This window comes from Anomalospiza imberbis, chromosome 23 (genome assembly GCF_031753505.1).
Source record: "Anomalospiza imberbis isolate Cuckoo-Finch-1a 21T00152 chromosome 23, ASM3175350v1, whole genome shotgun sequence".
Taxonomy (NCBI): Eukaryota; Metazoa; Chordata; class Aves; order Passeriformes; family Viduidae; genus Anomalospiza; species Anomalospiza imberbis.
Window position 1 is genome coordinate 3,668,070 of NC_089703.1, and position 13,901 is coordinate 3,681,970.

Here is a 13,901-nt window from a genome sequence, read left to right on the forward strand (position 1 = left end):
AATTAAGAGAACATTCTTTGGGGTGCCTTTAATTTTTTGTTGTTGTTGTGAAGTTTAGTGCCATTAATTCCCTGGTTTAAAGAAATCAAATTGTTAACCACTTCAAACCGTAAAAGCCAACTTTGACTTCCTCTGCAGCCAACAAAATTTTGTCTTGAAAAAGGTGTTTTTACCCCATTTGGCTCTTGAATTTTCTTATAGCAGTGAGTGTGGGGTTGCACCACATATTGAGTTTATGCTCTTCATCCTTTTTTCATCATCACCCATCTTGCTCCTGTGACATGTGACATCTTCTGCCATCAGGGTGGAAAGATTTGGCCATGCAGGGAGACCTTGCTCACAGCATTTAGCATCTCTTCTTGATTTATTATTTGATAAATGATTATTTAAATGGAGTATGTGTGTATTGCAGTGCTCTGTGTGGCTCCCCTCTCCAGCCTTGGGGCTCTCTGGGCACAGGGGGTCTCTATTTTGCCCCCACTGTGAGGATGCTCTGTGCAGCAATGGAGCCCTCTTATCCCCCTGTGCAAGAGCTCATCCCCATCCAGAGTTTCCATTCCTTCCTCTTTCCTTTTCCAACCCTCTGGATTAAAAATGTCATTCCCAAGCAGCTCAAGCTTTTGGAAATAATCTTCCTGGAGTAGTGCTGCCCCTTCCCGCAGCAGTGCCAGCGACAGCTCTTGGTTTGCCTCATCAGGCTCCTTTTCTCCTTCTCCCTAATTACATCTTTCCACTTCCATACCAGCATCCCCTTGGTGGCCTGTGTTTGAAGGAAATGCCATGAAATTCAGTATCTCATCTTGGAAGCATCTTTGGGGCAACTGAAATTGTTGCTAATTACTGATGGTGTGTGATTACGTGGCCAATGCCACCTGCTGTCTCCACTGAGGAGCAGGGAACTGGTGCCCCAGGGTGTGTTACCATTGCAAACTGGCACAGGCAACCCTCACCTGACTATGGTGGGTGATAATTAAAAGGCACAGTTGTGTGTAAGAAGCTGATGGACACCTGAACCTGCTCAGAGGGGTGACTCCAAATCCGCCCAGCCCACCACTGAATCCAGATTAAGGGGCATCTGTAAAAATAGTGCAAGTCCCAATGCAATTTTCTCTCCTGTGCCTCCTTATTGTCATAACTTGAGCCTCGATTTCAGGGTCTTTTTCATTCCCCAGCCCTAAATAGTTGGCTGTTTGTGCTACAGTCCATGGTGCAATGTGCAAATTCCTGCCCCACTCCCAGCAGGGGTTTGACCTTGAAGTTATTCCTCCATAACCATAAAAAAATCTGCTCCTTCACTGTGTTCCAGGCTGAGGCAGGTAACAGAGAAAAAATGATTTAGGGAGGATTGGTCTGGAAGTGTGACCAGTCAGTGCTGGATCAAGCAGGGGCAGCCTGGCCTTACTGTGGGGCACAGATTTGTGGGGTGCTAAGTGACCGAGCAAAACAGAGTCTCCCTATTGCAGAAAGTGCTGCCCACCTCTTCCAAAAAGCCCCAGAGGTATCTTTGGATGAGCTGGGAGCAGCACTGCCCTGCACAGCTGCCACGGAGGGGTGGGAAGGTGTTAACTGGTCTGGGGAGCAGGGATGGGATTCCTGCTCAGGGCCATGGAATCTGCTGGGGGAGGCAGCAGCCGTGGGTGCAGCTTCTGGAGCATTTCGAGATGCAAATGGGGAGCAGGGGAAGGGAAGGAGGGAATGAAGGATCCATTGTAAAGCCTAAAGGCACTGCTGGAATCCAAGCTGGGAGCGAGGGATGGAGTCTGTGCCAGAGGACTGCAGGCAGTGAAAAAGCTTAAAATGCTGTTCCTGATGAGCTTTAATTTCTGCCTGCATTTCAAGCACCCTCTGTGAACACACCCATGGGAGGTGGTGCCATTCAGTGCATCCACTCAACATGCTAAGAAAAATTAAGAGAAATTTTTTGGATTTTTCACCCAATACTTGCTGTTGACCTTGAAATTTGCCACCTGCCACATCAGCCAGCCTGGTGAAACCGGTCCCACCTGTGTGTTTGCTGGGGATGGAGGTAATTCCTGTAGCCTGGGACAATGTTTGAACATCACCCAGCAGAGGAGCATCACAGCCTTTTTATCTAACAAGTGCTTCAACAATATAAATATTTAAGTACAATAAACAATTATGATCAAGTTTCTTGGGTGACTGCACACAGCAAATGAATTTTAAATTCATTTCCCATGGGTATTGAGTCTTCACATTCACTTTCTGTGGATGTTCATGCTAATAAAACTTCATTGCACAGAAAGAGAACACAAGAGGGATGCAAATATGACAAGGGCAAATTTGCTTAAGAGTTCAAATGAATATTCACCAACTTTTTATTATTTTTAAGTATTCATTCCTATTTGCTATAAAAAGATTATTTTATCTTTACTCTCCAAGCTCAGTGAAGCGTGTTTGAGGTATGATATATATTTTCTTGTACTAATGGAAAGTTTTGTTACCAGCAAGCACAGAATGCATTTGAAATGTGCTTTATCTTCAGGAAACGTCACTACTGGACCCATATGAGTTACCACTGTCCTGATTTACATCTGTATTTCAGCACATCTTGCACCCTAAGGCTGGGATCTCCCTGGTTTATCCCTCCTTTAAAGCTGCAGATCTCAGATCCAAATCCTGACACCATTATTTTCCTCTGATTTTCCCTGCTAAACTTTAATCTCGTGCTGCCCTCAGTTATGAGGATGCTGAAGATGTTTTTCCTTCACACAAACTGAGATCCCTTTTGGAAGGACTTGGGGGTCACTGTGGCTCCATTTTGCCTGAGGCAGAGGGAGCATAGTTTTGACATCTTCATTTGATTTCTGTCCTGGAATTGAAAGGGATGCAAATTAGCAATAATGAATATTTTCATTAAAAGTGTCTAGACAGTACATCTGAGAACAGGATAATGATACTTCTGCTTTATATAAAAAAGTCTGAAGTAGACCCAGTATGATTTTTTTTTTTTTTTGTCAGAAAAGATAACATTTATTTTTTTAAAAAATGTAATTTAGTGTAAGTGAAATTAGGGTAATTGCTAATTATGTAACTGCAAACAAGGCAGATCTTTATCTTGAGTCAAGCTGGTCTGGTGCAGATTATGAACCGTTACTTTCATGAGGTGGCATCAGAAGGCAAAAAATATCAGTGAAACAGTACTAAGTAATTTCTCATGTTTATCAGGAGCTTTAGTGAGGGGTGTGAGGCATGAGGAATGGAGCATCACCCCTCTCATTGCATGGCTTTTATGGCAGAATGGTTTGGGCTAAAAGGGACCTTAAAACCCATCCCACCCCCTGCCATGGGCAGGGACACCTTCCACTGTCCCAGGCTGCTCCAAGCCCTGTCCAGCCTGGCCTTGGGCACTGCCAGGGATCCAGGGGCAGGCAGAGCTGCTCTGGGCACCCTGTGCCAGGGCATCACCACCCTCCCAGCCAGAATTTCTCCCTTATACCTTCCAGATAGATAGATAAGTATCTTTCCCCCTTTCCCATTTGTCTTCTGCTGTGTCAGAACAAGCTGCCACCTCCAGCCCTGCATTCCCCACACCTCAGCCCACATCTCCATCACGTTTGAGGCCCCAGGTTTTCCCAGGTTCATTGTCCCACCCTGGGCCTCCAGCAGTGTGGCAAACTGCACTTACCACCCAACAAAACTTCATCCCAGGGTGTTCAATGGGAACAAGTTTTATTTTCCATATGTACTGGAAGGAACTTAATAATACAAAACCCACCCTGGAGTCAAGTACTGCAGAATGAAGTCAGGAACCTTATAGGATAAACATATTATCCTCACACAAGCTGCAGTACGTGGGTATTGGAAAAATTAAATGCACTTGAATAGCTTTGCAGATATATTTCTGTCTCCATAAAACCTACTGACAGTGAGCAAACACAAGAGCTTGGCAGCTGTCCTGCTCGGTTTAATTGCCTTTGGTGGATTTTATATCCATCACCTTCTTAAAATCCCTATGTCAGCAATCCTGGCAGCTTCTTGTCCCGAAGACTTTGGGGTGATGGAGATGCTGGTACCCACAGAACCTCCTGCATCCACTGGAGGATACTCCCAACATGCTTAGATTTTTCTAAGGAATCCCTCCAGCTGTGCTTTTAAAACATTATTATTAATTTAGCCTTTGGGGGAGGGTGAGGGGGGTATTACATATCTGCCCTGGCTTTCTCTGAGACCACTCAGAATGATCTCTCTCTCCACCCTTCCCTGTGAGGGTGGTGATGCCCTGGCACAGGGTGCCCAGAGCAGCTGTGGATGCCACTGGATCCCTGGAAGAGTCCAAGGCCAGGTTGGATGGGGCTTGGAGCAACCAGGGGTAGGGGAAGGTGTCCCTGCCCATGGTAGGGGGTGGGTGGAACAAGATGAGCTTTAAGATCCTTTTAAAGGACTTTAGGTCGCTCCAGTTCCAACCACTCTATGATAAAAAATCAGCTTTCCCTAGGCTCCCTCTTGCTCCCCCAAGCTATCATTTGAGGGCATCTCCCTGTTCTCTGGAGAAAACTTCCCAATTTTCATAAAAGGCTATTAATATAAATAATATTAATAAGCCTCACCTGCATTAGCAGAAGATAATGCTTCAAGCCTTCTCTCTAAGAGGACTGAGCTCCTCCTGGCATTCCAGCTGATGACCAGTGCAGCCCATCTGGGAGCACAGATTGCTCCCAGCAGCAGCTGGAGATCAGCTGCAGAGACTTGGGTCTGGCTGTGGCAGCTCACAGCTGAGCAGCCTTATCTACGACTTTTCCCCAAAGTGGAGGAAGCGATGAGGGAGCTGTGGCAACCTGGATCCCCACCAGCCACGGCTGGGGAGGGATGCTGCAGGCTGGGAGGTGGCTGGGATGGGAGCCTGGCTGCATGGCCCTTCCCTGGGCAAAAAGCAGAAAATGCAGGAGTAATGGGAACTATCTGAGATTATTTTAACTGTCAGATATCAGAAGCACAGTAAAATGCCCAAATGAGTTGACAGCAGCTCAATTTGATCCCTGCCATGAACTGACTTAGAGCCCAAAATTTTCAGAGGCTGATAATCACCTCAGAATTGATTTTGTACCAAGATACTTTATCACATTCTTGGATTTGGTGTGGTTTGATGGGGTTTTTTTTAAGAAGTAATCTATGCCAAAGTTAAACAGATTTTATTAGAAGACACATGTTCCCTGCCTTCCTCTGGTTGGGTGTTCCTTTAGGGTAGATCATGGTGAGATGAAGGAATTGCTCCTGATTTAACTGGAAAGCCTCACTCTGTTTCATGGGTTGCAGGTGCCCTCTCCCACTGGACCTTGGTCACACCCTGCCCCAGCCCATCTGCTCCTCAGTTTCCCCATCCTCTGAAATGATACCTGCAGTGTCCTCCTACCTAACCCAAGAAAAAGAGCACTTGTGAATTATCTGATGTAAGGGGGTTTCTCTCACTGCTAGAAAAGTGCTATTTTTCTCAGGGTAGCCAACCTGTGGTACAAACCCTTAAAGAAATGGACATCAGTACATTCCAAGCCCCAAATTCACAGAATCAAGGGATCCATACTGACACCTTAACACATGACTGCAATAAAAGTAATATGTATATGTAGAAATATAATGCCAAAATTTCAGCTGCCTTCTCAATGCTGAAACTTTATCCAGGTGTATTTTTAGGTCTTTCACAGGTTAGTGGGAAATGTAATTATAGGTTTGTATGCAGTACAGGATTAGTCCACCCTGCTGGTAGCATCTTGGATAAAACCAGGGAAAATGGAGGAGGGGGCAGGGGGAGGGGGAGGCTGTTTTTATTGTTCCACACTCCCAGCACATTCTGTTGTTGTGAAAGAGACTGGTTTGGCAGTGGGGTGATCCCAAACCAGGCGTGACCCAGGGTTGGTGCCACTGACAGAGCAAGGGAGGGTGATGGCACTTAGAGCAGAACGTGTGTTCTTTCACCTGAAAGAAAAGGGAAGGACTAAATTAAGTTTCACTCTTGTCTGGATTGGGCTGTTTTGCCCCTGAAATGCCCGTGGGAATTTGTGGATGCTCATGTGCTCCCTGCCTGCTGGGTGCCAATGGGGGACAGTGTGCTGTGCATGTTAAAACCCCTCTCTGTTACAATCTGGAGTTCTCCATTTCTGAATTAATTTTAGGATTATCTTAGAGGGCTGAACCACCACTTGACAAATATTGTAATAAAAAAAATCACATTTCTCTGACGCTTCACCTGACCCTTCCCACGTGCTCTGCCTTGTGCCCCCCGTTCCCAGTTTTGTTTTCTGGGAAGGGAGCAAAGGGCTGCTCTTCCACTGGTTCTGCCTGTGGTGTTTATCGCCACAGTTGAAACAGATGGGTACAAATATTTATTTCTGCCTCCTGCCCAAATTAGGACAGTGATTTTACCTGTAATCCACAGGCTAAAGCTAAAGGTCATTTGGAGGGCTAAAGCATTTGGAGGGTCATGAAAATGCAAAGGCGTCTGAGTTTCACCGTGCCTCTGCTAATGTCAAATCTTCATCGGAATTGACTTCCCAGGACAAAGGAGCTGTCAGATGAATGCTGATGCTCCATTAATGACAGGGTAGGGTGACCCACCCCTGCGTGTCATCATTGTTGCTGAGGGAAACACGGAGGCAAACCCATAATCACCTTTCCTGCATCTCTCCCACTAACACCTAATTTAAGTATATATTTGTCTGCTGATTGATCACAGGATTTTTTTTTTTTCACGGCGCATATTATCCTGCTATCTGAGTGCTTCACATTCTCCCTATTCATTGAAGTTTTCACATGATCCTCGTCCCAGCAGAGCAGGAGGTAAATTGGGGCTGCAAATGTCTCCACAGTGCCCATTGTCACCTTCCCAAGAGGACAGGGAAGTCTTGGGGGATCAGCAGGACCGGATTTCCCAAATCACCCTGGCAGTTCTGAAAAAGCCCAACCAAAGCTCCCCAGTTTGTGATGGGGAAAGGAGGGGGAAATGGCATTTCATTCTGACTCCACCTGAAATGACAGGACGAGCGGGAATGGCTTCCCACTGACAGAGGGCAGGGTCAGACTGGATTTGAGGAAGAAATTCTTGGCGTAGGTGAGGGTGGGCAGGCCCTGGCACAGAGAAGCTGTGGCTGCCACTGGATCCCTGGAAGTGTCCAAGGCCAGGCTGGACAGGGCTTGGAACAACCTGGGACAGCGGAAGGTGTCCCTGCCCATGGCAGGGGGTGGAACAAGATGGTTCTTAGGGTCTCTTCCAGCCCAGAGCATTCAGTGACTCTGAAACTGCTCCTGGGTGGGGATTTCTGGAGCGGAGACCACCATAAATCAGAGGTATTTTGCAGGAAAGAAAAGTGGTCGCAGCACATCCTCACTACTGTCTCCATGTACCATGAAAGGGAGCACTTCACACATAGTTTGCAGTGGAGAACGTGTTAAAATAGGAGAGTGAACCAGAGTTAATTTTTTGTCAAGGTTTATAGATTGACTGGTGAGGTGAGAGTGGGGTCATCTTGGACATGGCTGCAGCACATCAACCTTGCTTGAATGTGTGAGCTTTAATGGCTTAATCCACCCTTCAGTTGCAGGGACCAACCCCAGGCAGGTGGGAGATGCACAACAGTTTGTCTGTCTCACACAGTTCATCACCAAGGAGAAAACACCCCAAACTTGCACTGAGCCCAAAAGGTTTTATGTTTAGCAGAGACCCTGAACCTCCTGGGTAATCTGTCTTGGATAAGAAAGCAGAACCCAAAAAGATGTTCAAAGTTTTGGGTCCATTGCAGCGAGAGCTCATCATTGAGGCTGATACCTGCTCAAGCAGAGCTGGCTGCTGACGGCTTCCCAATAAACATTTAAACACAGGCTGAGCACACACAGATTCATGGACTGCTGTAATTCATTAAACAAATGTTGGGTTTAATAGCCCCGTGTCCAAAGCTGGTGCCATGGATGCGCTCAGCTGTGAAATATGCTGTGGAAGTCATTCGTTTGCAAAGGGGTCTAGAAATCTGCTTTCTATTAACATAAAATGGGTTTACTGCAGAAAAATCTCTGGGATCACATATTTCTCTCAATTATCCCTTCTCAGTGGGATTCCTTGAGGTTTGCGCCGGGTAACTGAGATGTGTCTAAGCTGGGGGGTTTGGAGCTGGGGTTTGTTTTGATCCATTAAGCTTGTATCTCACCACAGTGATGTAATTCCCCCAGTCTGAGACACTTTATAAACATTAATGGGTTTGTTTTCATGCTCTCGAGGGATGTGCAGCACAGGAAGGTCGCCAAGACCATTTTATCTGCACAGAAAGAGAGATGGGGAAATGTGGCAAGGCAGCATCACGGGGAGAAACAGAATATTCACTCAAATTTTTAACCTGTCCAGCCTTAGCTCTGTTTAATTCAGTTTGAATAACTTGTAAGTTAGTAAATTATAAGTTAGTACATTCTTGCAGCAGTACCACATAGCAAGGTTTGCATAAAGATGCTGCTGTAGATCACAACTGAGGGGGGAGAGAGTTGTTGCTCTGTATTTTATGAGTGAGAGGAGGGTAAAATGCAGTTATAAATACACCTTTGCAGAGGGGAAAAAAAATTAGTAGATATTAACAACTGCTGTAGCTTTAGTCAAGATGTGCTGGAAGAGACTGGGCCATGCTGTGCTTTTCCTGGGGATTGCTGCTGAAGTTGCTGGTCTCTTGGACTGGATTTTCTTGGTGATAAACAGCCATACAGATGTCTCTGGTGATATTTGGAAGGGGCCAATTGGAAGCTGGCCCTACAGCATGCCAGGGCACAACAAACCTGAGGCACAGATCAAAAATCCCACTTTGGAGATCTTTTTCCCATCACAGAGGGTCCATTTTTGAGGATGTACTGAAAGAAGCTGGTGATACTCACAGCTCTTTCAGCTGGGAATTGTTCCTGCAAACACAGATACATGGAGCAGATGAGAAACTCATGTAAATATACAGACAGAAGGCAATTTTTTTGGAGGAAGTGAGGCAGAGGCAGATAAAAAGCGATCAGCAGAATTTACATAAGCCTTCCCCATCACAGAGGTCATCATTCTGCAGGATGACACATGGAAATTCATTTTTATTAAATTCTGGATGATTATTTAATTGGAAAAAGAAGGATTTAATTGAATCAAGTCAAAGGGCCCTATTAGATTACGTTCAACCTTAACACAGAAGGCTTTTCCCATTTAGTTAAACTGGTTCCTTTGCATATTGTACATATTAAACTATAAAAAGTGGTAATCTGAATAGCAAATTAAAGGGTTTGGAAGGCCTGAATGGTACTCATGTGCTTCTCAACCCCTTTTCATCTTCTAAATCTTCTCATATTCCCTTTACTGCACTCCTTAGGTTGTAACAGGAGCAAAGATGAAGGGTGGAACTCTCAAATCTTCCTCTATCCATGTTTATTCCATTTACACATTCTTGAGGAATAGCCTGCCTGGATGTGATGGCACTACCAGAACACATTGCCCAAAACTGAGGGTGTTTTCCAGATTTTCTAGGCTCTCCTTGCAGCACCTGCACAGATGCTGAGTGTAGTAAGGTTGAATGAAGATTTGTGACTTGCTGGCACTGACTCAGGTTTCCCTTGTGTCCTTAGGAAATATTCCCAATTTCTTCATGCCTCATCTACATGGCCAGGGACTCCCATCCCTTTGGGACACAGACTCCTGGCAGAGCTGTCAGCTTCCTAGTAAAAGCTGGAATTAAAAAAATGAAATTAAAAAAAAAATCATCAAAGCAATTTTGGGAAAGAAAATGTTTCTAAATTTGGGTCTTTAATTAGCTTTTAATTTCCATTTTTTCTTAATTTAAAACTAATAGGAGAGGGATGGAGGCACAATTACTTTTCTAAAGTTTCATTTCATCCCAGTTTTGAGGTTTCCAGCAAAGGTTTGGCCTTCTGACTGGGAGCTGGCACAACCCAGTTGGGTTGGGATTGCCCCATCCTTGTGCCTTTTCCTCTGGCTGATATTGCTGGATTGCTGTGACACCCTGTGCTCCTTGCAGGCAGAAGTTCAGAGAAATCAAATTCTGCTCTGAGAGATCAAAATCAATTTTAATGGATCCAGCTTTTCCCCAGTAAGGATAGGAGTAGACATGGGAAAGGGGAGAAAATCTTCCAAGATATCTTCAGGGGATTTCAGGAAGGCTTGAAAGTAGTAAGAAAGTTTTTAGAGTAAAGTTTTTAACTTACCCATGAGGCCACAGCCAACTTTAGGACACATTTTTTAAATAACCACGTGCTAATGTAGAAATTCTCTTTGTCAGTAAATTTTAAAAATTCCAGTTCTGACAGTGCAGCAACTCAACCAGTCTATTATTAAAGTTAGATTGAGTAAGAAATATCATTTGGAATTTGCCTTAGCAGCTAAATGGGTTCTTGGAAGGTTCAAATCAGCTTTAACCTGTTTTTTTTTATGATTAAAAAAATGTGCCAGTACTTTAAAGCCAAGTTCCTTTTTGCTGAAGCTTTACTTTTATTCAAGTGCAATGAGTAAGTTTTGCATATACGGTACAGGGATTGCACACTCAGGTTATCTGGTTACATACATAATTCTCCCATTTGCAAACACAGTTTGCAGCACATACTCATGCAAATTAGGTATGAAACTGGGCATTTATCTTGATTAGAATTCAGTTGCTTTATACACTTACAGAACTTTATCTCATTCAGGGATGGCTGTAGAGATGATGGAGAAAGAAATTCAAAAATTGCACTTATTCTCCTTGTGGGTTGTTTGTTGGCTCTCTGGGAATTCATTAAGGAAAACAGACCTTTCCACTGATATTCTGAGATATTCTGAGTGCCCTGGTCCAGCACCCAGGTTGGGTTGCAGACACTGCTGGAAACTCTCTGTCAGAAATAACTGTCCCTTGCAGAGCCACTGTACCATTTCATGGAATAAATGCTAAATTTTCTCTGTTTTACAATATCCAGATGGATCGATCCAGATGGATGTAAGGACTAGATGCCACTTGGCAAGGACTCAGTTCTTTTGACTCTTGGAGAGCTGGTTGTACCCAGGATCTAGATCAGACCTGAGGTTTTGAGGGATCCAGGCTGCTCTTGTTTTTCAGCAATACAGCAGACTTACCCCATTTCTGTCCCCAAAAGCTGCCTGGAGACTCTGCACACCAAACCCCCTGATCCTGCAGAGCCCCCTCCCTGCAGTCCCTGGGTGTGTGGGATGGTGATGTGCTCCTGCTTTACCTCATGTCCATCCCTGCAGCTCTCAAGAATGGGAGCCCTTTTCTCTCCTTTTTTTACTTCATTTTGAATCAGGGCTCTGCAGTGCCAGTGCTGCACAAGGACACCCTGAAGTTCAAAGAACTGCCCCAAATTCTCAGCTTGTTCAGCCAAAAGCCTGAATTTAGGCAAGTATCAGAGGGTTAAGCAAATTGTGCTGGGCTCTTTCTCCCCCTTTACTCACGGCTCACAATTTCCTCTGACTTCTCCCTTAGCAAGGGTCCTTGCTCACCATCCTGGCTCTTTGCTGTGCTTCCCCCACCACTCCTGTTTCTGTGAGACTCCCACCCCACTGCCATGGGAGCTCCTGCCCAGTTCCTAAACCCATTGGTGAACTTTTCCAGGTACAGGTGGCTCAGGTGACAACTCACAGCACGGCTGCCTGCAGATTTGGGATGCAGGGATGGAGTGGGGAGGTACAGCCACGTGGGCCATGGTCTCCAAAGCATCCCTGTCTATGGGGCTTGGAGCAACCTGGTGTAGTGGAAGGTGTCCCTGCCTATGGCAGGGTGCTGGAATGAGATGATCTTTAAGGTCCTTTCCAACACAAATCACTCTGTGATTCTATAATTTCACTTCAGTGAGGATGAAGCCATCTGCACGGCTGCCACGGGCAGGGTGGCAGCTCTGCAGGCTTGCTGCAGCCCTGGCAAACACACAAGTGGATCCCTCTGAGGGATGGATAAGGCACAGGGAAACATCCGCGCTCCCTCTAGCAGTCGCCAGCGAATGGATGATACCAATAATTCTCGATTTTTCACCCTGGGTTTGTGCCACGTGAACCGCCAGTGTAAGAGCTCCTGCACTAGTGCTGCTGCAGTGGTGACAGCGCTCAGGTGGCTCTTTCCCCCCGCCTCAAAATCCTTCCAGGGGGATTTTTGGAGCCCATTTTCCTCCACCTGCTGCAGGCAGCTGCTGGGCACGGCCACGCTCAGGGGTGAACCTGAGCGCAGTTAGCAGATCGGTTCTTCACTAGTGGCATTGTGAGCTCACCGCGGGCACTGCAGCATCCCCGCAGCACCCCTGAACTTGGCGGGGGGCTGCGGGGGGGTCTCGCTCTCAGCGCGGCGCGGGCAGCGCAGGGTCCCCCCGTCCGCCCGCCCCGCACGGGAGGGACCCGCCCCGCCGCAGCCGCGCACCCACCGCGCACCCACCGCGGATGCCCTCGGCCGAGCTGCGATCGCCTCCGTCGCGGCCCTGCCCGGGCTGCCGGGGGGGGCAACAGGTAGGGGGTACCCCCACCCCCCGCACAACCTGTTTCCCCTTGTACCCCCTCTGCACAGAACCCCCCCGCTTTCCTTCGCACACCCCCTTGCAGAACCCCTCTTCCCTTTGCGCTCCCCTCGCACAGCCCCCCTCCCTTTGTCCCCCTTTGCAAAGCCCCCCTCCCTTTGCACCCCCTTGCACAGACCCCCTTCCCGCCTCCCTCTCGGAGTCCCCCTCCCCTCGCACAGAGCCCCCTCCCCTTTGTCCCCCCGGCAGAGCCCCCCGCGCACCCTCCCAGCCCCCTCCCCTGGCACCGCCCCCTCGCGCCGCCCACTCCCCTCTCGCTGCTCCCCTCCAGGCAGCCCCTGCCCCCCCTGCCCAGCACAGCCCCCTGCCCGCCCCCCCCGCCGCTCCCTTCTCACCTCTCTCTCTCTCTCCTCCTCTTCCTCCCTCCCCCCAGGCCAAAATCCTGCACATGATGGACGACAACAAGCAGCTGGCGCTGCGCATCGACGGGGCGCTGCAGGCGGCGGGCCAGGAGGTGACGGCGCTGCGCGCCGAGCTGGCGGCCACCGGCCGGCGCCTGGCCGAGCTGGGCAGCGACCCGGCCATGGAGCACGGCCCGCACGGCGCGCAAGGTGGGTCCCGCCGCGGGCAGGGGGCGAGGGGGCTCAGGGCAGCCGGTGGGGGTCTCTCCCGGCCGCCGCCTCCGCTCGGTGTTATTGTCCATTGTTTATTTTTGGGGGTGCCCGGCGCGTCCCGTCGGGCCGTGGTTGCGGGTTCCCGCTGGGCTCGGAGCAGGGTCCTTCCCTGCTGCGGCTGCTGCCGGCGCCTCGCTCGGCTCCAGCAGCCCCGGCACGAGGAGGGACCCCCTCCACCCCCCCTCGCCCCCGAACACTCACTGCCCTGGGCATCCTCCCGCCGCCGCCACCACCCCCTCTGCTCCCATCCCCTCGCCGCACCCCGCCCGAGGTCCCCCCGGCCGGCTCTCCCCGGTAATCCCGCGCCCTCAGCCGGTTTCGTAATTCGGTAGGAAAGCAGCCATGTTACCGCCGCGATCCGCGCCCCGGCCCCGCACCGAGCCCCGGCCCCGCACCGAGCCCCGGCCCCGCACCGAGCCCCGGCCCCGCCGCTCCCCGCTGCCGCCGCGCTCGGACCGGCCCGGGGCTCGGGCTGCGGGGCTCGGTCCGCGCACGGCGGCCGGAGCCCACCCCGAGCACCGGCACCCCCGGCACGGTTGGGGGTAGGCTCGGACAGCCCCTGTGCCATGCACGCACCCCATCTGCCCCCCCACATCCCTGAAAAGTTGTCTCCGTGCCTCGGGGCCGAGCGTGGAAAACGGGGTGCAGAGGGAGAGGGAAGAGACTTTGTGTGAAGCTTAAGGAACTGAGCCCGGATCGCTCGTGTAGTACTCGTGGTGCTCTCGCCTGGCTGAAATTCAGTTTCCTGCTAATCAAAGT

General features: G+C 49.0%; 1 protein-coding gene and 1 long non-coding RNA gene across 4 annotated transcripts in view; one reads left to right on the forward strand and one right to left on the reverse strand.

The window, feature by feature from the left end:
• KAZN (kazrin, periplakin interacting protein) overlaps positions 1-13,901 on the forward strand; it is a 207,139-nt gene that overhangs the window by 107,724 nt on the left and 85,514 nt on the right. For 2 of the 3 annotated variants that reach the window (XM_068171591.1, XM_068171592.1), the window contains exon 3: positions 12,902-13,079. In XM_068171591.1, coding sequence (XP_068027692.1) covers positions 12,902-13,079 — 178 coding nt within the window. Of the gene's footprint in view, positions 1-12,382; positions 12,461-12,901; positions 13,080-13,901 lie in introns of those variants that run through there. The other variant, XM_068171593.1, reaches the window with a different exon arrangement.
• On the reverse strand, positions 2,169-4,764 carry LOC137461695 (uncharacterized). The gene is made up of 2 exons (XR_010993456.1): positions 4,569-4,764; positions 2,169-2,830 (listed from the first exon to the last, which is right to left on the reverse strand). It is a non-coding gene; the product is annotated as an uncharacterized lncRNA (long non-coding RNA).